The sequence below is a fragment of the Hemiscyllium ocellatum genome, chromosome 9 (genome assembly GCF_020745735.1).
Source record: "Hemiscyllium ocellatum isolate sHemOce1 chromosome 9, sHemOce1.pat.X.cur, whole genome shotgun sequence".
NCBI classification, from domain to species: Eukaryota; Metazoa; Chordata; class Chondrichthyes; order Orectolobiformes; family Hemiscylliidae; genus Hemiscyllium; species Hemiscyllium ocellatum.
This window is the reverse complement of record NC_083409.1, coordinates 51,479,710-51,507,582: the sequence shown is the minus strand read 5'-3', so window position 1 is coordinate 51,507,582 and position 27,873 is coordinate 51,479,710. Positions and strand designations below refer to the sequence as shown.

Sequence of the window (27,873 nt, the reverse complement as noted above, 5' to 3'; positions counted from 1 at the left end):
GTTTCTTCACCAGACTTTCAATCTCTGGCTTAAATGTCAGTAGTTTTTGGTCTGTGACAAGAATCATAACACCTCTGCTTTTTGTGAAGACTTGTCTCTTGCAGCTTTATCTTCTTGTGGTCTTCAGAGGCTATGTTTGGCTGAATATAGCTTTGGTTTTTGTATTCAAAAACTGGTATATCAGTTTTTTTAACCTCCTCCCTATTAATAATTCTACTAGCAAGTATAATGGAGTACAGTTAATTCTCAGTCTGGATTCTTAAGTATAGTGAGTTCACGAGACTTGACTGTTCTGTCTACTTTTCCACTTGACTGACGATAGAGTGAGAATTTGTCATCTGATTCTCACTAGTGGAATCCTGAAATCCCTTTTCACAAGGGGAGGTCCATTGTTTGGCACAATTTTTTTCAGAAAACTACATTTCATTTCAATACTTATATCAATGAGTCAGCTACGTTTGAATGAAGGGTTGCCACTTCAATCATCTTAATAATAGTCAGCTAGGATTAAATAACTCATCCCTCTCAAATCAAAAAATCTGTTATTAGCCTTTCCTATGATCTTTCTAAAAATATTGATGAAATAATATGCTCAATATTTAGATGTGTGTGGCACTTATCTAGAATTACAAAATGTAATCCTTGCGATGCCTGCCACCACACCAATGATGTTTTCACTCTGCATTTCATTATACCTACATGTTCCTTTTGGATTTCTGTAGGATTTATTAGTATTGACTTTAACATAACCATTCTATCGGTGGACACCAATAACTCTTCCACTGTTGTCAAGTATTGTTTTTGCTCACAGAACCTCAACAGCACTTGCTGTTCTGCATTACATTTTGACCACCCTTACAGACAGATTTATCTGGCATTTGTGCACTTCTTGTCAGATATTTGAGCTGCACAGATTTGTCTGAGTTTGCCCTCAACTAGTGATAAAATGTTAGTTATTGTGTCGAGTAAGACTCTACTTCAACAAGGATGAGGCACTCTTTTTCTTCTTGATCTACTGCTGACCTTAAGACTGTATCTGCCATTACTTACATCTTGTCTGGAACACAGACTGTTCCATAATCACATCTTGTCAGCCCAATCTTGAATCTATGTATGTATAAAGACATTTTTGAAATTTCTTTCAGTTCCAATAATGTTATCAAAAGCTATGATCCTTCTTAATTGGACAATCTGTGAATCTTCTACATTCCCATGTAATGGGTTCCTTCTTCGTGGTCACAAACTACAGTTCAATCTCTGTCAAAATTCTCTATATAAAAGAGATGGGCTTTCATGTTCTGTCAGTTTGCACTTGAATAAGGACTGATCCTGATGCATGATGCCTCCATGGCTACTATAGTAAATGACTCTGGACTGTAACGTGCTATTATAACATCAGCAGAAATCAGCTTTTCTTTAATATTTCAAAAGCTGCAGTCTTCCTGACTCAAATATCATTACTGGCCTTGTGAAAAAGGCTCTATGAGTTGAGAAAGACTGCCTCAGTTGGATGATTTACTATCCCAAAGAAGCACTGTACATCATTTGTGCATTTTAGTACTGGAGATTCTCTGATGAGTCTCCTCTTCCTGGACAGAGTGGGTACAATATATGGGGTCCAGGACTCTCGAGGGTCCTATCCAGGTCAGGAGCTGGGGACCCAAGCCAGCAGTAGCAATTAGTCCTGTTATTTCTGTCCTGCCCCTAGACCTACCATGAAACCCTGTTATTGGATAACATGTCCTGGGAATGTAATCAATATTCTGGAGCATTGGCATTTCTAATTTATTTAATGACCTGATTTCTATTGTACATCTAATGTAACGTTAATCTTTTACTCATGCTCCTTCTTCATTTTACCATGCCCTTGGATGTAAATCATACAATGAATAGTTCTCCATTTCCCTTCAGGACTACCTTTTGGAAAGTCTCTGGGACAAAGGAGATCACAAATGGGTCACAGTTGAGCAACCAAATGGTATAATAAATATAGTCCATTCCTGAAGAAGCGCAAATGCCTGAAACATCGAATCTCCTGTTCCTTGGATGCTGCCTGACCTGCTGCGCTTTTCTAGCAACACATTTTCAGCTCCAGCATCTGCAGACCTCAGTTTCTCCCCCTAATAAATATAGTCAGCAATCTTGTGCCTAGGTCTAAAGGTATTCATTCATTTTTGGGACATGGGCAAAGGCTAGGACAGCTCTTAATGTCCATCCCTAATTGCCCTTGAAAAGGTAACAGTGAGAGGTCTTCTTAAACAACTAGAATCCATTTGGTATAAATACACTCACAATGCTATTACGGAGGAAGTTCTAAGATTTTGATGCAGCGACATTGAAGATAAGGCAATATCTTTTCAAGTCAGGATGGTGAGTGGCTTGGAGGGAAATTTGCACATGTTGGTGTTCTTAACATATCTGTTGCCTTCTAGAGTCTAGTGGTCATGGATTTGGTAGGTGCACTCTAAAGGAACCTTGGTGAATTCTTGAAATGTATTTTGTAGGTGGTACACACTGCTTATAGAGTGTTGATGGTGGAGGGAGTGGGTTTTTGTGGATCTGTTGCCTACCAGGTGGACTACTTTGTCCTGATGGTGTCAAGCGTTTTGACTGTTATTGGAGCTACACTCAAGCAAGAAGGTATTACGTCAGACTCCTGACCTGAGGCTGGTGGTTAATTAATATGTTTTTGGGTAACATGAGAGCAGTAATTCAGCCAAGGATTTCTAACTTCTGGTTTGACACCATTATTGGTATTGGTTTTGTGAAAAACTTGTTTGTTGCCAATTTTGCCAATTTATTATTGACATACAAAGACCAAAGAACAACGCAGCACAGGAACAGGCCCTTCAGCCCTCCAAGCCTGCATCGACACATTTTGCCCTTCCATACTAAAACTGTCTTCACTTACAGGATCTGTATCCCTTGATTCACTTCCTATTCATGTATTCGTCCAGGTGCTTCTTGAATGATACTATTATGTCTACTTCCAGCACCTCCTCTGGCAACGCGTTCCAGACACTCACCGCCCTTTGTGTGAAAAACCTGCCTCGCATATCTCTTTTAAACTTCACCCCTCGCACCTTGAACCTGTGTCCCCTAGTAATTGACCTCTCACATCCTAGGAAAAAGCTTCATATTTTCCATTCTATCCATGCCATTCACAATTTGATAAACTGCTATTAGGTCACCCCTCAATCTCCTGTATTCTAGTGAAAACAAACCCAGTCTATCCAACCTTACGTTATAGCTAAAATCCTCCATGCCTGGTAACATCACGGTAAATCTTTTCCATACCGTCTCTAAAGCATCCACATCCTTCTGGTAGAGTGGTGACCAGAACTGTATGTAGTATTCCAAGTATGGCCTGACTAAAGTTCTATAAAGTTGCAGCATAACTTGCCTATCCTCATACTCAATGCCTCTTCCAATGAAGGCAAGCAAGCCATAGGATTTTTTTTATTACCTTATCTCCCGACTCTGCCACCTTCAGTGATCTGTAGATCCCTCTGCATATAAATACTCCTAAGGGTTCTGCCATTCACTGTATAATTTCCACCTGTAGTTGACCTTCCAAAATACATCACCTCTCATTTGGACTAGGCCAGACCACTCAAAACATTCTTAAACAGGCAGCCCAAAACATAACTTTGCAATTTGTTTAAGTAAGTGTATAGTGAAAATTACCCAGAGTAAGTTAGCTAAGTTGACTACCATGTTTTAAAACAAACAAAAATTTCTTCACAAAATTACACAATGAAACACAAAGAACAGAATAATGAACCCCTACAGAACTCAGTCTATCCAAACTAGACTTAATTATGCTGTTCCGAATATACACAACAGTCCCAATAAGCAAACCACTTAAAAATGAAACAAAGGCTTACAGGTCGAAGTTAGAAGGGTAGAAGGAGAGAGTGTTTAGCAGCCTTTTTCACACAGTTCACTACTGAACTTCCTCAAAAAAATCTAGTTCTGGACTAATCCAAACAAATGAGAGGTGATGAATTTTGGAAGGTCAACTACAGGTGGAAATTATACAGTGAATGGCAGAACCCTTAGGAGCATTTATATGCAGAGGGACCTACAGATCACTGAAGGTGGTAGAGTTGGTAGATAAGGTAGTAAAAAAGACTTATGGCCACGCCCCCTTGACTTATGCAGGTTACTTCTGAAAACATAAAAGCTTTGGCGTAAAGACTTATCTGTTTACGTATAAACAAAAAGGCGTTTCATCTATGTTACAAACCAGCTGTGTCAGAGCCCAGCCTGTTTATGACCCCACTAAGAAAAATCAAGGACACAATATCCTTGAGAAAAGGAACAGCTTTTAGAAAAAAGGACTAGCTTTGTGACACCACCACTGCCCTCTCTCTCCTATGACTGAGCCAGTTCTGTATCCATCTTGTCAGCTCACCCCCATTCCACGTAACATCATCTTTTTTTTAACCAGTTTGCCATAAGCTACCTTGTCAAAGGGTTTACTGAATTCCATGAAGAAATCTACAACTGCTGTTCTCTCATCAATCATTTTGTTACCTCTTCAAAAACTTGATCAAGTTAGTGAGGTATGACCAGCACAAAGCTATGCTGTCGATCACTAATAGTTCCATTTGCTTCTGAACGTGTATAGATCTTGTCCCTGAGACTCTTTTCTCATAATTTCTCTGCCATTGATGAGGGACTCACAGGCCTGTGAATTTCCAGGAGTATCCCATACTACCCTTGTTAAACAATGGATAACATTGGCCATTCTCCAGTCCTTTGGGATCTCATCTGTGGCCAAAGAGGATACAAAAATGTTTGGTAATTCTCCATGCATCTGTTCTCTTACCTCCCTCAATATTCTGGGACAGATCGGGATTTGACTGTTTCAGAAGAATTCCTGATGTACCTTCACAATGCTGACCAATTATGGGCTGTGATTTCTGTCTGTGTATCAAACTGCATATGTCCCAACATTAAATTATCCTTAGGTTGAAGAAAGTCTCGTAGCATCTCATGCTTCATACTATCTATGATTTTCTAATTAATTCATCCTTCAAAGCTATGTATCCTTAATATTCCTCCAGATAATACAAATCCATTAAAATGCTTCTAATTATTTTCCAAATGCTGAAATCACTGACCACACCTCATCTCTTCAATCACTCAATTTCTTTTGGGGCTAAGGTCTGCGTTGAATAATTGAGTAAATGTCACACTCCGTAGCACTTTCTAATTGGCTTCAACTTAGTAGAACATCAGTTATTGGACATATAAAGATGTATTAATTTGATGGCATTACTCCTTTGTACGGCTGAATTCATTTTAAAGTGCTGTAACTGCTGCTTCCAGAGTTCCTGCAACTGGCCCCACTATGAACTTTCCATGTTACCATATGGTTGAGGTAACAGCAAGATCTCTACTGGAGCTGCCATCCTTTTAACCATTGCATTTGACTATACAAATTCAGTCTATATAATCTCCAGATCTGAGCAGAAAACGGATGTCTTTTTTCCAAAATAGGTGCAACTTAAGGGTGGCATGCATAAAACAGGGCAGCAATGGGAGTCTGTTTTTGTTTCAAAGACAAGTCAATGTTTGTGAAGAACTTGACTGTCGCCGCTTAGAACTCTGAGATACCTAGTACAGGCCCATCCACGGAAACCTATGCACCTTCTTTGCCAGATTGGAAAATCCTCTCAAGCCAAAACCTGTACTTTCTCTAGCTAAGCTGAGGGTTTATTGTCAAAGGTGAGTTAATCACAGACAATAATTTCTAACAATGCATTCACCATCCTTTGATTTTTTAAAAATGGATTCTTTGAACAATATCTCAACTCTGAATATTCCATCTACCTTGTGACTTTGTCATGCTCTCTGCCACTAATTATTTCTCTCTGTAGTTTGCTTTGTCAGTAACCTATACTCCAGTGGTCTGGACCCCTCCAGATGAAGGGATTTGCAAGGAGCAAGTCCAGCTCAGACAGTTATATTTCTGAGAAAATAATGTACTTGAACCAGAGAAAAAAATCAAGTTGCAAGCGATGTTTAGTGGTGGGTATGAGGGTTGGAGATGAAGTAGCAGTAGTTGTTTTCTTTATTTATTACATTAATTGTCTTTTTAGGCTGTACAGTTTCCTTTGGTAATATACTATAATAATGCATCATCAGTAAAGTATAAATTCTTTATAGATTCTTAAATAAGTGGCACAATCAATATTGCCAGTTACACCCATTGCCATGCACTCACCCATGTAAACCTTGCATAACACCCTGGGAATATGTCAGGGCAGCAACTACAATATAGCAGACATAATAACACTTTCTGCTGCAGACTTGCACCATAACCAGTGTTACTGAAATGGTGGCCAGTGCTACTTCTGCCAAAACCAAATAGACTGGCCTTGTGTTGGGCCAGTGCTACTGGTATATTCCTCTGGGACATTATCAGATATAGTTCCCTCATGTAATGTCTAAAACCTCTTTCTTCACGTAACCAACCTAGATTGGTTTCTTTCCTCTTACTGGTATCAGAGTCATGTCATCTGTCATATCATCATTTACATGAATCTCATTATACGGAATATTAATGTTTATTTACAATAATACCCCAGTGACAATGATGATGATGAAAAATATAAAACATAGATGACAAAAGAGAAAAGGTATTATTTCTCGCTATGGAAGTGGAAAACTGAAGTTTTTTTGTGACATTTACATCTGCACAGATTGACTACAACTCATATAAACTGTACCAAGAACTTATTTCATAGCAAGAAAAATATAATATTTAAAACAATTGTCTTCTATGCACCAAGTAAAAAAGACATTATTACATATTACATGCAACTGAGACAACTAACAAGTCGAATGTGGTTTCAATGATGTTGAACAAGTTGATTTGAAAATCAAAATCTTAATAATCAAAAGGTTTATCTTTAGTAACCTATGCAAAAGAACACTCAAGAAAGACAAAGGTATCAACTGTTGGCATTAAGAAAAGTTGTACTGTTTTCTTCACAATTACAGAGTGACTTCTCATTTATTTGATGGAAAGTCTGTTGCTATAATTATCTTTGCATATCTTACGTTTTTGCTGTTCTGAGCTTCTGATGGAGCTAATATTCAACTTGTACATAAGTATGGCAAAGAAAAAAAAGAATTAAATGAAAGTAAAGGCAGAGTGAAATTTACAGCTATACTGCTAAAGCGAAAGATCAAGTGCCTGCAAGACATGTGGTCATGTTGGGAAGCAAACAATCCCCTCTGACACCAAGCCTTTTGTTGTGACCAACACAAAAGGATCAATTATCACTAAATACAGTTCACAAATTATCCCTTAAAACAGGTAATTCTTCAAAGTACAAGAAAAATTATTTGTAAGCACTGAATCCAACTCCAACATCAACATTTCAGATGAGAAACATGAGACTACCCGATGTTAAATGATATTCTACTTGTGACAGAAAATGTCTACCAAGCATAAGAGATAATGTTATGAAAGAAACTTTTCGGTTGGGTGAGTAAATCTTTCATTTCATTGTTTATGAGTGTGTTGTTAACATAAATAAAAGATAGGAATATGTAGCTTTTGTTCCTAGTCAAGTTGAATGTTCAAGTTATGCTTATGTTAATTATTTAAACATTTGGAAACAAACCATTGAGACACACAATGTCTCTCATTTACTAAGATGAAATCTGTTAAAGTGATTAAAGGAATTCACAATGACATAATGTGCAGTTCTGATTCTGAATTCTGAGTAATTTCCCATATAATTGGATTGGTACATATGAACAAGCACTAGGGATAGCGAAAACAATTTTTTTTTTGTAAAATGCTGACAACTTCACAAACAGCAGAGAGACAGGCAGTTGCACAATAGATAATACTTCTGCTCTAATGTCATTTGAAGGAATTGTAACTTGAAACTTCTACAGTGGTACTTTCATTTCACTAACAGTCCAACTTCATTTTGTATTGAAATATTCTAGTCAAAGAAGTGTCGCATACAGAGAATCTCTCACGGTTCCAAATTTTTATTTAATCACATATATAATCTGGTGACTTGAATTTACCTGGCATTTCATCAGTAGAATCCAAACACACCAAGAATAGATATTCTGGGGAATAGTGCAAAAGATGATTGTTGAACAGTACCTATGGATCAATACTGAAAACAACAAATAGATCACAGCAGGTCAAATAGCACCCATGGAGAGAGAGGTTAGGTGACTCTGCAGAGCTGACAAAGAATAATCTAGACTTGAAACTTTAGTTTACTCTTTCTCCATGGATGCCATCTGACCCGCTGTGATCTCTAGCATTTGTTGTTTTTAGTACAGCTTCCAACATGTGCAGTAATTTGCTCCTACCTATAGACCAGTACCAATCATTCACACTATTGTATTAGGGTCAAATGTCTGAACCAGTTCATGCTCAACATGTATTATGCATGTTCCCTTTGTGCTTCCCTTACCTCCCCATTTATGTTCCTTCTTGCACATTTACCAAGAGTCTATTACAAAGACTTCATACAGAGCAATGCAGGAAATCAGCTTTCGACATCAAAAGAGTAAGACCTAACACTGAGGTGTCACTTACAGACTTGGTAACTTGTAACTTGGTAATATGTCTATTGTATAATGCAACTTGTAGTTCATTGTCATCATGCCAAAAACTTAATGTTATTTAAAACAAGAGCCTCTCTCATTAGAGTAAAACCACATTGTAGCCTATCACATTACAGGCCCTGTTGATCCCTAACAGTAAGGAGGACAGTGACAGTAAGTCTACCAGATATATGTTTCAGCAAGATAAGAGGTGGTGAATCTACAACACATAACACATGTTTAAGGTACTATGAATTGAGTACCCTGGAAGACATTATATTAATAAAACATTGTTTTTTTTATAAAATTTCCAGGTTTCCAGCATCCACAATTCTTTCAGTTTATGTTTTTTAAACCCTATTGTCTTCACCAGAGGCCATGAAGAAAAATGTCAAAGGAAACTATAATCTCTTCTTTATTTTTGTGTTCTGTTCTTTTTAAAAATGGACAATCTTGCTGAACCTTGGTTGAGACTGATGACATGATTCTAAGTCCATTAGATTCTTAACACCAACATCCCTCCCCCCCAACATTGTCTTGACATTCTAGTAAAGCTGGCGCAAAGGATTTGGAGATGAGCTGTCTCCAGCCAGCTCTGAACAAAGAAAAACACTAATTATGCTAAAATGGCCTCTCATGATTTTACAATTACCTCATCATCTGGCAAAAGAAATTCTGATGAGGGAAGTAAAACTACACTGCGAGCATAACTACAATCCCATTGCCCATCAAGATGAGCCCTCAGCACCTTAGGTGCCTGTCTTTGTCACATGACTGAAATCAGTTTATTGAATTCCTCAAGCATATGGCTTCAGGGTTCCGAATCAGTTCTGGTCTTAATATCATCATAGAATCCCTACCATGCAGAAAAGGCCATTTGGCCCATTGTGTCTGCACCAACACTCTGAAGAGTACCCCAGCCCCCAGCTGTATGTCCGTAACCCCACATTTGCTTCAGCTAACCAATCTCGTGTGCAGATCCCTGGGGTCCGATATGGTAATTTAACCTGGCCAGTCCACCTAATCTGCACATTTTTGGATTGTGGAAGGAAACTGGAGTGTATAGCGGAAACTCACGCATTCACAAAGTTAACTTAAAAACTCCACACAGATAGTCACACAAGGCTAAAATCAAAGCTGGGTCCCTAGTGCTGAGAGGAAACAGTGCTAACCACTGAGTCACTTTGCCATCCATAATAAAAATAGTAATATCAGGCTTTAGCAGCTAAAAATCCTGCCCTCCTTCTATCTCTCTAATATCAACATACACACATCTAAAATTGGAACAGTAGTGAGCCATTCAACTCCTTAAGCCTACTCTGCCATTCAAAAAGATCATGGCTGCTGTGATTTTAACCTCAAATCTTGCATCCCTGATGACCTTTCACCATATTGCTTAACAAGAATCTATCTTTGCCTTAAAAACATTCAGGGACTCTGCTTCCACCACTTTTCCCAGACAGAGAGCTCCAAAGACTTATGCCCATTAAATTTTTCTGCCTCAGCAATTTTAAACAGTGATTGTAAAATGGTATCCTCTTGTTCTAGATTCTCCCGTAAGAAGAAACATCCACTCTATGTTTACCCTATGTAAACCCCTCAAGATCTTATATTATTTAATTAAGTAATTTCTTACTCTTCTACAGTCCAGCTGGTACAAACCTAACCTGCCCAACTTTCTCTGAGAAGATAAATGAACTATTCTAGTTTTAAGTCTGGTAAACTATCTCTGAACTGCCATCTCCCTTAAATACGCTGAACAAGATTATGCACAGTAGCCCAGAAATCATCCCACCAATATCCTTTATAACCAGGGCATGATCTCCTTACATTGTATTCTATTCCCTTTATGACAAATTATAAAATTCTATTATCTTTTCTTATTATGTGCTGTCTCTTCCTTGTTTTGAATAAAAGGGATGCCATCAGGAAGGCCCCTGAAACCCTGCTTCTGGGAAAATATTTCTACTTTCTATAGTGAAGACTGATGCAAAATACCTGTTCAAATAATCTGTTAAATCCTGGTTTTCTGTTACTAACTCCCCAGCCTCACCATATATCAGACCAACATTCATTTTGTTAACTCATTTCTTCAAACATTTATGGAAACGCTTACTGTCTATTTTTATATTGCTGACCAATTTTCTCAAACGCTTCTGACATGCCTCCTGTCTTTGCACAAATATATGCTTTTTTTTCTTTTTATTTTGATACTACCTTTAACATTTCTAGTTAGCCACAGATGGTGAGTAAGTCCCTTGGAATTATTCTTACTCTTTGGAATGCATGTGTTCTGAAATATCTCCTTAAATACCTGGCATAATTTTCTAGTGATCTATGCTTTAACAAAATGCGCCAATACACTTCAGTCAGCTCTGCTTTCAAGAACTCAAAATTTTTCATTATATAAATTTCAAAGACAGTCTTGGACTCACTGTTCTCTCTCAAACTGAACATAAAATTCAATCGTATTATGGTTCCAGTTATTTAGGCGCACCGTCACCTTGAAGTAATTAAGTAATTAATAAATTAATCCATCTCATTGCACAATACCAGATCTAGGATAGAATCCTCTCTAGTCAAAAGTCTCACCTTCAGAATGAATTGTGCATTCCAGTCACCAAACTAGACTGATTCTCCAACTATAACATAAATTGTTGCAACTTCAAATGCCATCCATCTGCATTCCAGCTCCCAGGAAAAGAAGTGCTATCATTGACAGACTCCCAATTGAATATCATCTTACTGAACTCTAAGTCCCAAAACCTAATGTGAATGTGTTTGATTGTTTTGTAGAAATTCATAAGTTGCAACTTGTTTCCTTCTCTTTCTACCTCGTATACTTCTCTGTGTGATTGAAGTAATGGAAATTTTTTTCCACATTTTGAATAATTTGTTTATATATTCTGCCTTTGGTATCATCTTAAAGGATTTGCCGTGTGTTTAGTTAAAAAATTGGAATCTGAAAATAAAAGTTTGGGGAAAATTCTTTGGCCTACCTCAATAAGGAACAGGGTGGTAAAAATGAGTTAACCAAACTGTCTTACAGTCATGGGCTTAAGTGGGGAAAAGCAATCATAATTTTTTATATATAGAATCCCTATAATGTGGAAACAAGCCATTTGGCCCAAGTCCACACCCACCCTCCAAAGAGTAATCCACCTAGACCCATTCCCTTGCCCTACTGCTCTATATTTCCCTGAATAATGCACCTAACCTACACATCCCTGAACACTACGGGCAATTTAGCATGGCCAATCCACCTAACCTGCACATCGTCTGGATTGTAGGAGGAAACCCATGCAGACACAGGGAGAACGTCTGGGTGGAATTTGCACAGTTACCCAAGGCTGGAATTGAACCCGAATCCCTGGCGCTGCAAGGCAGCAGTGTTAACCACTGAACTGCTGCGCTGCCCCATTCCCAATTTAAATTCATCCCATTCCCAATTTGTCCATGACAGAACTAGGAGTTCATCTGGTATCATTCTGTTAAAATGAGTCAAAATATTGATTAATGTGCAAAAATTCAACCATAGGCCAAAATTTAAAAATGAGCCTGAACCAGGTTCAAAGGAATCAATTGGAAGTACCAGGAAAAAAATGAATGGGTGAAAGTATTTGTAAAACAAAGACAGAAGCCACAGGAAACTCTCTCTGATCTAACACTAGAGCAATGGCAAATTTATACATAAAGGTATAAATAAGGAAATTTAATTAGTCAAATACTAATGCCTACACATAGATCATTTGAAAGCAGTAACTAGGGAGCAACAGTTAAAATTCAAAGCAAAGCCAAAGTTTTTTGAGCATCTTAAGTTCAGTCTTGAATTGAAGCAGTGAAATGTTGGGTTAAAACTCTAAATTAAGCAACACTTTGACACCCAGCTTCAGCAGGAAAAATAGAGAATACAGTTCAAGCTCAAGGACAGAGGGAAGGGCCAACAGGGAGAGAGGCAGGCTGACCAGGACAGCAAAAAGCAAACCAGCTGTGATGGTCACAAGAACTCTTGATTCAGTCAATTAACCGAGTAAACCTCAAAAAGTTCATTGCATACTGACCCCAAAAACATCTTTTGATTATGAGCAGAGAAAAGCTATCATCATCCTTGGTAAACATTGTCCTAGAGGCATATCACCTGAAATTTGACAGTATGCTAAAGAGGCCCATGCAAAGTTATCTGGGGTTCAAGAGGCAAAGCAAATCACTTTAACCTGGTGGTTTTACTGTGTTAAAATACAATCCACCTACAATGAATGGTGTCAGATGACATTTCAGGAAGAATTTATAAATTGCTTACACCCCCAACCTGAGAATGCAATTTGAGAAGCAAAGAATCCTCACAGCCAAGAGTACAAGAAGTGGTTTTGATAGGATAGGAGGATATTTATTTATTTCACTAAGAGAGTGGTGAGAATCTGGAACTAACTGCCTGTAAGGGTGGTAAAGGGAGGAACCCTCACAACATTTAAGTAGTATTAAATGCGCACCTGACAATGCAAAGGCATGGACATGAAGAAACCCTATCAATAAATCAAAATCTCAAGGAGCTCATTACGCTCAGTCTGAGGTGATGGTGGGTGGGGGGGGCGGGGGGGGAGGGGGGTGGAGAGGTTGGAATGATATCACTAAACCCTCGAAACAAAGTACAGCACTCTCCAATTCTGTGTGTTTGTTTTCTTCCTCTTCCTCTTCCTGTTCCTTGGAATGACTGTCAGAAGGACTGCATGTCTCCAACATTTCTTTTCTCTTCTCCTCAAATATATTTTAAAAAGAACTAAACAAAACTCATTCCTCCTCCTTTTCACAAAAAATGAAGGTATGTCATGGCTCAAGGGCACGAAGAAAAATCCCAAAGAAAACTATTTTCTGTATTTGTGAGTTTAAATTTTGTTTTGTTTTTAAAATGAACAAGCATGTTGTACTCAATATGGCTAAGGTTAATCACACAATCAGATTTCAAGAGGCTTCCAAGTCCCCCTGCATTCCAGTTAAGGCTGACACAAAGGACTTGGAAATAAGCAATCAACTTCAAGTCAGCATTGGACAAAGGAAAACATCGAGATTAGTTATACCAAAATGATTCTTAATGATTTTACCTTGTCCCATCACAATGGAAACTGATGGGAGAGGTAAAGCTATACTGTTAGCTTAACAATCTTCTCTGTTATCTTGACAGATAGACCAATATCCCTGAAATTTCTGTCTTTGTCATATGACTGAGATCTGAGCTTGTTGATTTGCTTAAGTATATATTTCTGGTGTTCTCAGTTAGTTACTGTCTTAACATTATAAGAACTGCATTCTATCTCCATCTCTCTTGCAAAAAGCTCATCCCAAGAAGAATAGCAGATTTTGTCTCTCAAACTGGACTAATTCTCTAAGTACATAAAATACTGCTGCGTCTTCACCGTCCATCTACATCCTAGCTCCCAGGAAATTAATAGCTGCATGATTAGCAACTAAGAGACTTCCAATTGGAAAGTGACTTACTCTTATGTCCCATGAACCAATACCAATATTTTTGCTTTTGTTCTTAAAAAAGAAATTCATAAGTTGCAATTTGCTTCCCTCCCTTTCTCCTCTTTCTGCCTTGCATGCTTGTGCATGTGAATAAAGTAGTGAAGCAATTCCCCTACACTTTGTATGTATTTTTAATAAGCCCTTCCTTTGATATCACCTTAAAAGAATGTTGCTGTGCATTAAGTTCAAAAATCAGAATCCAAAAATCTGGGTTTGTAGAACATCCTTTTGCCTATCTCAGTAAAGTAAGGGAGTAAAAAGGAGTTAAACATTACCCCATTGTCTTGTGTGCAGGAGGAAAAAAGCAATCAATTTACATACACTGTCATTTATTATGCTTTGGGATTGTTGAGTAATTTGCATAAAGTCTTTTGACACCTAGGATCTATATTCTTCAAATGTCCAAGAAATATTTCCATGGTAGATTTATTTATGAGTGAGTCCTTTATCCATAGTCTGTGCCAACTTCTCACATGAAAACAGAAACCAACAGCTTGCCTTAAATATTTTAGCTTTTGTCTCATAAATTTATTGGACCAGCAGGAATGTTCCTGGCACTGTAATGAAAGTCTATTTCTCATTATTAAATCGACTGATAAACGCCAGCAGTGAATATACTTCTATCAAACATTTTGTTGCCCATGGATAATCAACATAAATTGAAAGAATCAGCAAGTCGTAAAGATTTCAAGCGTATTTATGTTATTGCTGGTAAGGTCTACACAGTCAAAGAAGTTCTGTTTTTTCCTCACCTAAAGAAATGATAAGAGTTGAGTATGTTTCAATTATGAATCAAAGCAGAATGACTGAACAAATCAAAGATGACACAGAAAGTGACAGTAAGGAGATTACTGTGTAAATCTGAAAATACATTTACCAACTGTTGTAGTGTTTCGATGATAGTGCATACTGATTAATGTTTAAAAGGTTTCTATGGACAGTTAGAGAGCTTTATTTCTGTCTGACTGACACTTATTTAACAGGGGCTCATTCAAGTGACTATAGTCAAATCAATTTGAAAGCCTCACTCTCACTCATCAAGTCCACGAATAGGAAAGATTTGGAGGGATGTGGGCTAAGCACAGGCAGGTGGGACTAGTTTAATATGGAAACATGTCAACGTGCACTGGTTGGACAAAGGGGTCTGTTTCCATACTGTACGACTCTGTTCAACCAAGAAATCAGCCTGGCTAATTTTACTGCTTAGGGTATTTTTAATTCTTGTTACTAGACCATCTGAAATATTAACTGGTTCAGCATCACTGGTTTCGGTTACATTCCCATCCACTTACAGCAATATCAAGTCTGCAATTTTAACTGTCAGGCTTTACAAACATGTCATTGGAATATTTCCTACTCAGAACAGACTTTCAGGAAAGGAAAACTCAGTCATCTGCTGTCGCTGAGGTAACTGGCATTCCACGATAGAGAATGGGGTCAGCTTTCATGGGGAATCATCTCTCCCCAGCTAATGAGACACAGTCATAAGCCCACTGATGAAAATGTCGGTTTCCCTACAGCCAACTTTCTGCTCAAAAGGAAGTTAAATTGTTTAGAACAAGACTTCTGCCACAATCTAGAAACCAAGGCAAGTTTGAGCAGTGGTCATTTTTGCAACTGTAGCCAGTGTTTCGGAGTGTCTGAAGATTGAGATGCATTCATCACAAAACATAAACCACATGTGGCTTACAAGAGGCAATTTAGTGAATTTAATTTTAGGCATTCATATGTTGATTAGTCCAGCATGGGAATCGACAACGACGCAGTTAGATGGCCTTAATCCAGAAGCCCGTACAGATACTCAAACTTTTTTCTAATTGAAAGCTAAAATTATAAAGTTATTCTGAACCTTTAAGTTAATTAGGCATGTTAGTTGTCAAAATGCATCATTGAGTAGTGATGAATATTAGGGAAGACAGTACAAAGAACAAAGAAAATTTACAGCTCAGGAACAGGTCCTTCAGCCCTCCATGCCTGAGTCGATCCAAATCCACTGTCTAAACCTCTCACCCAATTCCTAAGCATCTGTATCCCTCTGCTCCCCGCCTACTCATGCATCTGTCCAGATGCACCTTAAATGAATCTACCGTGCCTGCCTCTACTACCTCTGCTGGCAATGCATTCCAGGCACCTACCAGCCTCTTTGTAAAGTACTTTCTGTGTATATCCCCCTTAAACTTTTCACCTCTCACCTTGAACTCAAGGGCTCTTGTTATTGAATCCCTCACCCGGGAAAAAGCTTATCTCTATCTACCCTGATGCAAAGTAATCATTGAGAAACTCACCCATTTTCTCAGGTTAAACATACAACCTTCCTTCCTTATCCTGTAGTGGACAAACTCTTTCTCTAGTTACCATCTTGCTTCTTACATATGAATAAAAGGCCTTGGTATTCTCTTTAATTCTGCTTGCTAAAGTTATTTCATGACCCCTTTTAGCCCGCTTGATTCCTCACTTAACATTGGTCCTACTCTCTCAATATTCCTCCCATTCTGTTCTTAGCTGCCTGGACCTTATGTACGCTTCCATAAGACCATAAGACATAGGAGTGGAAGTAAAGCCATTCAGCCCATTGAGTCCACTCCGCCATTCAATCATGGCTGATGGGTATTTCAACTCCACTTAGCCACATTCTCCCCGTAGCCCTTAATTCTTCGTGACTTCAAGAATCTATCAATCTCTGCCTTGAAGACATTTAGCGTCCCGGCCTCCACTGCACTCTGCAGCAATGAATTCCACAGGCCCACCACTCTCTGGCTGAAGAAATGTCTCCGCATTTCTGTTCTGAATTGACCCCCTCTAATTCTAAGGCTGTGTCTATGGGTCCTAGTCTCCTCGCCAAATGGAAACAATTTCCTAGCGTCAACCCTTTCCAAGCCATGTATTGTCTTGTAAGTTTCTATTAAGTCTCCCCTTAATCTTCTAAACTCCAATGAATACAATCCCAGGATCCTCAGCCGTTCCTCGTATGTTAGACCAACCATTCCAGGGATCATCCGTGTGAATCTCCGCTGGACACGTTCCAGTGCCAGTATGTCCTTCCTAAAGTGTGGGGACCAAAACTGGACACAGTACTCCAAATGGGGCCTAACCAGAGCTTTATAAAGTCTCAGTAGCACAACGGTGTTTTTGTATTCCAACCCTCTTGAGAGAAGTGACAACATTGCATTCCCTTTTCCTCTTGGTTAGTGACACGATTTCTCCTGTCATCCCTGGTTCACGAATCTTGCCTTTCCTATCCCTTGTTTTCAAAGGGACATGCCTATCCTGCATTGTCTTCAATCTATCTTTGAAAGCCTCCCACATATCAAATGTGGACTTCCCTTCAAATAGCTGCTCTCAATCTGCATTTCCCAGCCCCTGCCGAATTTTGACATAGTTGGCCTTGGCCCAGTTTAGTACTCTTCCCTTAGAACCACTCTCATTTTTGTCTCCAAGTATTCTAAAACTTACAGACTTGTGGTCACTATTCCTAAAGAAATCCCCTGCTGCAACTATTACCACATGGCCTGGCTCATTCCCCAATACCAGGTCCAATAAGGCCCCTTCCGTCGTCAGACTATTCATATACAGCTCTAGAAAACTTTCCTGGATGCTCCTTACAAATTCTGCCTCATACAGACCTCTGACACTAAGTGTACCCCAGTCAATGTTGGGAAAATTAAAATCTCCCATCACCACCACCCTGTTGTCTCTACATCTTTCTATAATCTGTTTATCTATTTGTTATTCTACCTCATGCTCACTGTTGGGAGGTCAGTAGTACAGCCCTAGCAATGTAATTGCACCCTTCTTGTTTCTCAGCTCTACCCATAATGCCTCACTGCTCAAGCCCTCCATAGTGTCCTCCTTTAGCACAGCCGTGATATCATCCCTGACCAGCAATGCAACTCCTCCCCCGCTTTTACTTCCTTCCCTATCCTATCTGAACCATCAATATCCTGGAACATTTAGTTGCCAATCATGCCCTTCCTTCAACCAAGTCTCTGTGCTTGCAATAATATCACACTCTTAGGCACCAATCCAAGCCCTAAGTTCTTCTACCATTCCCATCACACTTCTTGCATTAAAATATACACACTTCAGGCTGCCAGTTCTTTTGCATTCATTTGCTGTCTGCCTACTCTTCGCCTTGGTAATGCTAACTTCATGATCTTTACAGTCTCTAGTTTTCACCTCACTGTCTACTAGTCTTCTCTTCTGGTTCCCAGCCCCCTGCCACATTAGTTTAAAACCTCCCCAACAGCAGTAGCAAAACCTTCTCCAAGGACATTAGCTCCAGTCTGGTTCAGGTGTAGACCGTCCAATCTGTAATAGTCCCACCTTCCCCAGAACCAGTCCCAATGTCCCACAAATCTGAACCTCTCCCTCCTATACCATCCCTCAAGCCATATGTTCATCCTGCCTATTCTTTCATTTCTACCCTGGCTAACACGTGGCACTGGTTGCAATCCTGAGATCACTACTTTTGAGTCCTCCTCTTTAACTTCACTCCTACTCCCTGAATTCTGCTTTCAGCAATGTTATCAGGTTTACAATACTGTTTTACTTACAGTTAAACATTACAGTTTCCACTTGCATTCTGCATCATTCAACTTGGACTTATTACTTTAGGACAATTCAAGTTCCATCACAAACTGGGGACAATGACATTGATAATTGGTATCATGAATGCCATTTCCACCATAACTGGAAACTTTTGTACTTGGATCATTTTATGTTTCTATGGATCAGTCCAACAATTTGTGGAATGGCATTTAAATGGGTATATGAAATGCATGGTTGAGCATAACTCCAGGGCTTTAATAAATTAAGTAAAGCTGAAGATGTTTTTAAATACCATCCAGAATTTTAATTTTTCCTCAGATATTAAGCATCACCATAATTTGCCAAAAAATGAAGATGAAATGTTCAACATACCTATACCTTCACATTTTAATATTCTGTTGTGATGGATATTCCTGATCAATAGACATGATTACCTATTATATGCAACTATCAAACATGATCACAGTGCACTACTCCAGTACTTGCACCTAAAGATCAGATAAAACGAGCATAGTGACACAAGTTTGTTTCAGCATGGAAACAAATAATAAAAAAACTTTGTGCTCACAATTTTACTGTTCATTAGGTTCGCATAACTCAGATTTGGCAAACAAATAAGAAAACATAGTGAAGGGCCATCCCAAAGGTACGTCCTACGAGGTCCATCTCATTTGTCATGTTGACTGCAAATGCCCTTTGAGGAAGCAATAGCTGATGGGAAAGTAGTCTGTTCCCCTGATCACTTTTGTGTTTATAAATCTATATCTAAAGTTAATTCTCCCTCCAGATCCCTTCAGTCAGCCACTGCTGATGATTTGAAATTGTAAGCATAATTCCAAACTTTGATAAATGTGTCTGAACAACAAAAATGCTCTTTTAACATTCATTTAATGACAATTCAAGAAGAAGACAACAAGTTTTTAAAATTCCCCAAATGGCAATTTAGGAACATTTTAACCTCCTGACTTCGCCAACACAAAAACCATTGCAGCTTCCTTGTTTAAAATCCAATTCAAGGTCTCATGACCCTTGAAATAACTCCACAGAGGCCGGTATCCCATGACCAAGCCACCCTTTATTTACACATGATCGTACTTGACACAACCGGCTTTGAGGAATGAAAAGAACCTCTGACATTCATATTTATTTCTATCAGCTGGGGCTGTTAAGTTGGTCCAGTGAAGGAATTCATATTCTATGTTCTTGTTGCAATCACTACAACCCTGATGGCATTTAAGTAAAAGCAAATTACTGCAGATGTTTTGTGACACAGTGATAGTGTTCCTGCCTCAGAGACAGAAAGCCTGGATTCGAGTCCAACCTACTTCACAGGCATGTCATAACATCGCTGAATAGGTTGATTAAAAATATCTACTGCAAATGCTAGAAATGTGAAATAAAGAGTAAGTGCTGCAAGTAATCAGTACATCTGCCAGCATCTGAGAGAAATATGGTTAATGTCTCAAATTGAATATGACTCTAAATACAAACAGTCATTTCAACTCAAAAGGTCAATCCTGTTTGTCTCTCTACAGATGTTGGCAGACCTGCATAACATTTCCAGCACTTATTATTTATATTCCTGATTTGCATTTCTTTGAGTCAATAATCAAGCTGCAGTGCATAAAATGATGGCCAGTGTGAACAGGATTGAAAAATATATGTTCCATCTTGAATGCGCCATTTTCTAATCCCGCAGATGATGTAGATTAAAATTATTTCCTACCATTGGCAAGACTGTGTCTTTTAATTTTATGTCTTTCAAAAGCTGTGGTGAAAGTACTATTTTACAGATTTACTAGGATGGCTGCATCATTTCACAACAAGGAATTTGTATAAATTTCCAAGATCTCTGTTCCCTAATTAAACTTCTCAACCTCTGTATCCTCTTTTATGATGCTCCAAAAATCCTACCTCTGTGTTCATACTTTTGGTTAGTTTCCTGATTGATACTGAGCACTAGGAGCAAAGTATCCAAAATGCCTTTCATTGGTATCATTCTTGCTTAGCCATGTGTTTTACTATGTTAATACACTCTCTACTTTATGTTTTTTTATATTGGTATTTTATGCTGCTTGGTGTCACTTGCTGAAAGTGATAAATACATTGGCAATACAACTCAGGAGTGTTGGTTCTTTGTGTCACTCCCTACTGTTCAAACACAGTTCCAGAGTTAACCAAAATAGCTATTAAGCAGTTTTGTATTCTCTTCTAGATCATAAAGCCACATAATATTGCATTTATTTTTTATTTAAAATAGAGCCCCTTACACATGTAACAACTGAGACATGTATATAAAAAAGGGTTCTGACCTGACACATCCAGGAAGGTTTGTGCACGGCCGGTGCCAGCACTGCTAACTGCAATGCATTCATAAAACCCTTCATGCACTGCAGAAACTTGAGGGATCTCCAAACGTGCAGTGGCCGACTCCCTTCAAGAGAAACACAGGAGGTTAAATCCGGTGAATTATAATAATAAAGTACACAATCATACTCATAATAACTTGATTGAAAGAGGAAAACAATGTTAACCTAATAGAATCTCAATAATTAACTACAATAATGTGTATTTATTTTATGCCGTTAATGGTAATAAAATGTCTCAAGTCACTTCTCAGGAAGATTATGAAGTGTGGTCGGCACAGTGGCACAGTGGTTAGCATTGCTGCCTCACAGCACCAGAAACCCGGGTTCAATTCTTGCCTCAGGTGACTCTCTGTGTGGAGTTTGCACATTCTTCCCCTGTCTGTGTGGGTTTCCTCCAGGTGCTCTGGTTTCCTCCCACAGTCCAAAAATGTGCAGGTTAGGTGAATTGGCCATGTTAAATTGTGAAGGGGGGAATGGGTCTGGGTGGGTTGCACTTCTACGGTCGGTGTGGACTTGTTGGGCTGAAGGGCCTGTTTCCACACTGTACGTAATCTAATTTTAAAAAATTGACACCAAGTCAAGTTTCAATACAGAATTGGGAAGCTAGAATACTCTGTTCTTTAAAGTTGATATGTAAGTCACAGTTTTTAGTTTCTTATAGTGCTGCGGTAGCACCTTTAATGCTAGATTAAGAGGTTTGGGTTCAAGTCCCCCCTTTAAGTAACATTTTCTCATACCAACAGCTACAAAGTTCTTGGTTTGAAGAAAGGAACAATTTTAACTTTACACTGTCACAAAATCAGGTAATGGATTAACATGTCAGAGTGCAAAGATTTTAAAGGGGAATCATGGATAGCAAAAACTTTATTATGAATTTGGTATCCATTGACACCCTTACTGAGTTGCAACTGTTTAAACAATGATCAGCATTTTATTTTATAAATCAATCAGTAGATTATCCCAAGAAAAAAAACTCAAAATCTTGCTTGCCATTGGCAAGGAGAGGCTTTACAAGATATCTAGATCTGGTCTTTCTGTGGATGATTAGAAAGATCCAGAGAGATTTGGAAGGTTGCCAGAAGTCCAAGGTAAGAATAAACTTTAAAAATAAGAAACTTAAACTCATGTCATATAGACTGCAACTCCAAGAGTTTGTCAGAAGATGCCACAGCAAAGGCCACAAGTGTAACTTTCATAGAGGAACTGTCAAAGCAGCCCATTGAGTTAGTCGTTGCCCTTACACTAACTAAAAAAAAAATAAATTGGAAGGATCTTTTGGGCAGGAAATGGCTCATACCATTAAAATATTATTTCAGGATGGACCCAAGTATAAAGCCTTAATGGCAGGCAACAGCAATTACATATTTTAGGTACAGCCAAAACAATTGCTATGGTCAGCAAAGCATACCAAACCAACAAAATCAGATGCGGTTCATCACAGCTACCAAACATCTGCTGAGCTTTTTTATTTAGCTATCTGTAAAGCACGTGGCATGAAGGACATTGGGCATACATGCAGGAAATCTGGGTTCAAGATCAAACCAGACCCCAGAACAAAAAACCAAAGAGATGATGCAACACTGGTAGTAAGGGGATAAAAAGGTGTTAAGGTGATGCACAATCACATCAGTGAGATTCAGAGTCAACCAAGAATAAGGAACATTTGGATGATGATCAGGATTTCATATTGTCACACCACACTAATTGTATAAGGTGATCAGAATCATTAATATCTTATATCCTGAAAGGTCAATACAATACAGACTAAACATAAAAATCAACACAGGAGCTCATGCATCCTGAAACACATGTCCCTCTACATACAACTTATTCTACAGCTTATGAGATGCCACTTATAGCAGATCACAGATCATCAATTGCATTCATTGACAGAATCACACTGGACTGCCATTATGCAAGCTCATTCTGATTTCTGAAAATCTTATAGCTGGTAGATACATATGGTCCAGCAATAGCAGATTTAACTGTTTGCATAGACCTTATTACAGTCACAATTCGAGAGATTCAAACCACAGCCCCAATGGCGAATGGAGTATACATAATGCATCAGCCAATGATCTTCAAAGACATAATTTTGAGTTAGAAAAAGCTAGGTACCAGGGTGACTATGTCTGATATGCTAAGCAGATTACCCGACCCACATGAAGGGCAAAATATCCCTCTTGATCTACACATTGATGTTCTAGACTAAAACTTTGAAGACGTTCTTAAGGTTGACCAGTTATACTTTGGCCAGAGCCAGTGAGATTAATTACAAATCAGCAGCTGCCAAAGATGCTCAGCTACAAAAGTTGCAAATGATCATTATCCAAAGATGTCTGATAGCATTAATCTGAGAAGATTAATCCATTCAGACAGGATAAATTCGGTATATCACAAGTCATTTAAAGTGGAAGCAATTCCTAATAGCAAGGACATTATGCCAAGGTATCATGTCTATATTACAGCAGGGGCACTCAAGATGGTGAACTTGAGTCAATGTACTGGCCAGCATTGAATCAGGATATTCAACAACTTTTGAAAGCATTAGAGACATGTCAAATGCATCAACCTCAGCAGGAAAGGGAATCTCAATATCCACAAAATGTTCGATTCACTTCTTGAACAAAAATAAGAACAGACCTATTCAGAGCAAATGGAAAAGATGACATTCTTGTGTTGGATCACATCTGAATTTTTCATTGGTAAATGACTTAGCAACACAAGGAGCACAACACAATGAGTATTATTTTTGTCCCAGATCAGATAGTGCCTTACAATGGACTGTAGTTTCAGAAAAGCTGTTTCAGACACATGTGCTATAAAGGAATGTCCCATAGGACTTCATCATCCCACTAACCACAAACAGTCTAGGGAATCACATCAATGATCATTAATTTTCAGGCAATGAAGCAAGAATGCAATGTTTGTGTATAGCAATGTTAAAATAAATGTCTTTTGGATTCTTCAATACATTTGGTTCATTTGGTAGTCTCAAAATGTATTACAAAGAATGCATATTGTATAATATGTCACGCATCATGCTACAAGCTTGGATGGTTACAAGTCATAATCCTGATCACAGCATGCAACAAGACAACCACAGGTCAAATATACATACTTGAAAAACTGATCTGTTCCTAGCTTTGCACCAGCTCTGCTGAAACGTAATGTGAAGGGGATGAGGCTGTCCACATTACATATGATAAAGCCTGTCTGTAGATAGTATCCTGGAGTCTGTGCCGGCATCACGACCTTTGGTGGACCTAATGAAAAAGATTGTGCCTTTTATAATGTAACTTTTCAAAAAGCAGTCAACATATTTTCTGAATGATTTGGAGATGCCAGTGTTGGACTGGGGTGTTCAAAGTTAAAAATCACACACACCAGGTTATAGTCTAATAGGTTTATTTGGAAGCACACTAGCTTTCGGAGCGACGCTCCTTCACCAGGTGACAGTGGAGGGCTTGATCGTTACACAGAATTTATAGCAAAAATTTGCAGTGTGATGTAACTGAAATTATACATTGAAAAACTGATTGTCTGTTAAGCCTTTCATCTGTTAGAATATCGTGATAGTTTCACTTCTTTCATGTGTTAATCACAAAACCTTTTTTTAACAAGTTGCATTCTCGGGTTAGCTGTTAAAGATGGTGATAGCTAGACAATATGTTGAAGGTGTTAGCCCCCTGTGTTCTCTGTCTATGACGTGATGTTTAGATTGATTCTAATCTAAAAAGTGAGATAACAGAGTTTTACATAAATTCCTGCAGTTTTTGAGCTCAGAGTTCTACATGAATGTATGCAGTTTTTGAGCAAAGTGCAAGTACTCTGCAAGTACAAATTCACCCCACAAAATATATGTGTGCATGTGGGTCTTTGTCTGTCTGTGTGTGTCTGTCTGTCTGTCTCTGTCTGGGGTGGGGGTTGTAAGTGTGAGAAAGTGTGTGTGTGTAGTGAGTGCAGAGTGTCTTAAGTCTGTGAGGAGGTGCATGTGAGAGCGTGGGAGTGTGTGTGTCTATAAGGGTGTGTGTGGGTGTCTGTGTGGGCGTCTGTGTGTACCTGTGTCCGTGTGTATGTGAGAGTGTGTGTGTCTGTAGGAATATCTGTGTGTGTGTATAGTGCAATGGTGATCACCTGTAATGTGACATGAACCCAAGGTCCCCGTTGAGGCCCTCCCTATGGGTACGGAACTTAGCTATCAGCCTCTGCTCTGCCACTTTCCTTCTTGTCAACTGCGTTACATTTATTAAAGCAAATTGTTAATCCCCAGCTGCTCCACTTTGGCGACATACTTTTGGAGAATCTTGTCAAGTGATAATATATATAATACAGCATCTGCAACTGTATAGACCCCTTCTTAATGTTTCAATGCTACTTCCAACAATAGATTGTCTGGTACAAAATGAAAGAATACACCATACTTGACACTGGCGGCAGCTAAAACCAACCTCAAATCATGGACTTTGTCTTCAGGGGAAAAGTGGTATCATTGGCAGATATAAATGACTGCTGTATTTTAGGTATGAACTAGTAAATACCATTTAGTCAATGACCAATGACCAGACTTTCTCTAGATCCGAGATGGTCTGCTACTTATGAGCAAAATTGCAAACCTGACTTGAAGCATGTGCATTCACACAATGAAGCACACTTTGCTGATCAGGTTCTGGCAAAGTGCAAATTCAGAACACAAAGACAACATAAACTACGACAAGTAGATGCACAACATGAATGGATATATTTTAAAACCGGGGGGATCATACCGGATAAGCAGATAGAATATTCATAGTGTCACAAAGTCATAAAGATGTACAGCAAGGAAACAGACTCTTGGGTCTAATTCATCCATGCCAATCAGACATCCCAACCTAACTTGCCCACAATCGGCCCATATCCCTCCAAACCTTTCCTATTCATACACCCATCCAGATTCCTTTTAAATGTTGCAATTGTACCAGCTTCCAGCACGTCTTCTGGCAGTTCATTCCATACATGTATCACCCGCTGTGTGAAAACATTGCCCCTTAGCTCTCTTTTATATCTTTCCCCTCTCATCCAAAACTTGTGGCCTCTAGTTCTGGACACCCCCTACCCCAGGTAAAATACTTTGTCTGTTTATCCTATCCTTGCCCCTCATGATTTTATAAGGTCACCCCTCAGCCTTTGACACTCCAGGGAAAACAGCCCCAGTCTATTCAATCTCTCCCTATATCTCAAATCCTCCAACCCTGGCAACGTCCTTGTAAATCTTTTCTGAACCCTTTCAAGTTTCACAACATCCTTCCAATAGGAAGGACACCAGAAATGCATGCAATATTCCAAAAGTGGCCTAACCAAAGGCCTGTACAGCTGCAACATGATCTAGGAGTTCTAAACTGATATGATTTGTAGGACACATTTGGGGGAGCAAGAAGCTTCTGTTAATGACTGGATCTAACATTGATTGCACAAGAGTCAGTTTCAAGGCATGGACAATAACATTTCTCAGAGCCTGGTGTTGTAGCTCTGCTCTGATTGAATTAAACGCCCATAGAAAGCAATGCTGTATCTCTCCATTTAACATCAATGAAAATATGCAATGCCCACATTTATGCAAAGTTATTTATTTTTTAATTCACTCATAGGATTTGGGTGTCACTGGCTGGGCTAATATTCATTGCCTATTCCTAGATGCTCTCAGAAAAGTGGTGGTGAGTTGCCTCCTTGACTCCATTATGGAGGTAGTTCCAGAATTCTGACTCAGCAACATTGAAGGAACAGTGACACATTTCGGTGAATGTCTTGGAGAGGACCTTACAGGCGGTGATCTCTTGTCCTTGTCCTTCTAGATGGGAGTGATCATGGATTTGGAAAGAACTGTCTAAGAAGCATTGGTGAAGTTTTTCTGTGCATTTTGTGGATGGTGCACACTGCTATTGAGTATTGATGGTGGAGGGGCTGAATGTTTTCTGATCAGATGCCAGTCAAGGTGCTGCCTTGTGCTGGATGGTGTCAAACTTCTTCAGTGTTGGAGCTGCAATACTCCAAGCAAGTGGGGAGTTTTTTTTTAATCAACTCCTAACTTGTGCCTTGTCGCTGATGGACAAACCTTGAGGAGTAGGAGGTAAGTTACTCACTGCAATACTCCTTGCCGCTGACTTGCTCTTGTATACTAACATGACTTGTCCAGTTCAGATTTTCATTAATAATAATGCAATGATATCATAAATCCCTGCTATCAACATCCTGGACATTATCATTGAACAAATCACTGCACACAAAGGGGTAATAGTTTGATTCTCTCTTGTGGGATATGGTCATGGTCCAGCACCTGATTAACATGTACATTTAATGTCACTTGTCAGCCCAAGCTTGAATATAGTCTAGATTTTGTTGCATTTGGGCTCTGCTCCTGTATCTGAGGAGTTGTGAATGGTGCTGAACATTGTATAATCATCAGCATATATCCCCACTTCTGATCTTATGACGGTCAGGAGAATTAATGCTGCAATTATTGCAACAATATTAACAACAGTTACAATTATTAGTCCTCGTATCATCCTGCTCCTATCTTTCTCTAATAAGAAATGCTAGACATTGGATGACTATTAACTTTTTTACAAGTAAAAAAAGTTTTAAAAACTCTAAATGTGAAAAAGTGGAAAAAAATGGAAAAAATAGAAATACATAAATGACAGTTAACTTTTCAATCAAATTCTATGTCAGAACAACTCTGAACCAAATCCAAAAATGTATTTAACCAAAATTAAATTGATCCAGAAAAGATGGTTATTCTTGATGGAAAGCATGTACAAGGAAAAAGAACTTCTATCTTTCAGATGTTGATGGGCCTATT

General features: G+C 38.7%; 1 protein-coding gene across 1 annotated transcript in view; it reads right to left on the bottom strand.

Annotated features, from left to right (window-relative positions):
* The window catches only part of hmcn1 (hemicentin 1), a 610,612-nt gene that overhangs the window by 395,194 nt on the left and 187,545 nt on the right, over window positions 1-27,873 (bottom strand). The window contains exons 9-10 of the mRNA XM_060830300.1: window positions 24,157-24,301; window positions 20,979-21,100 (exon numbers count right to left, since the gene is read on the bottom strand). Coding sequence (XP_060686283.1) covers window positions 20,979-21,100; window positions 24,157-24,301 — 267 coding nt within the window. The remainder of the gene's footprint in view (window positions 1-20,978; window positions 21,101-24,156; window positions 24,302-27,873) is intronic.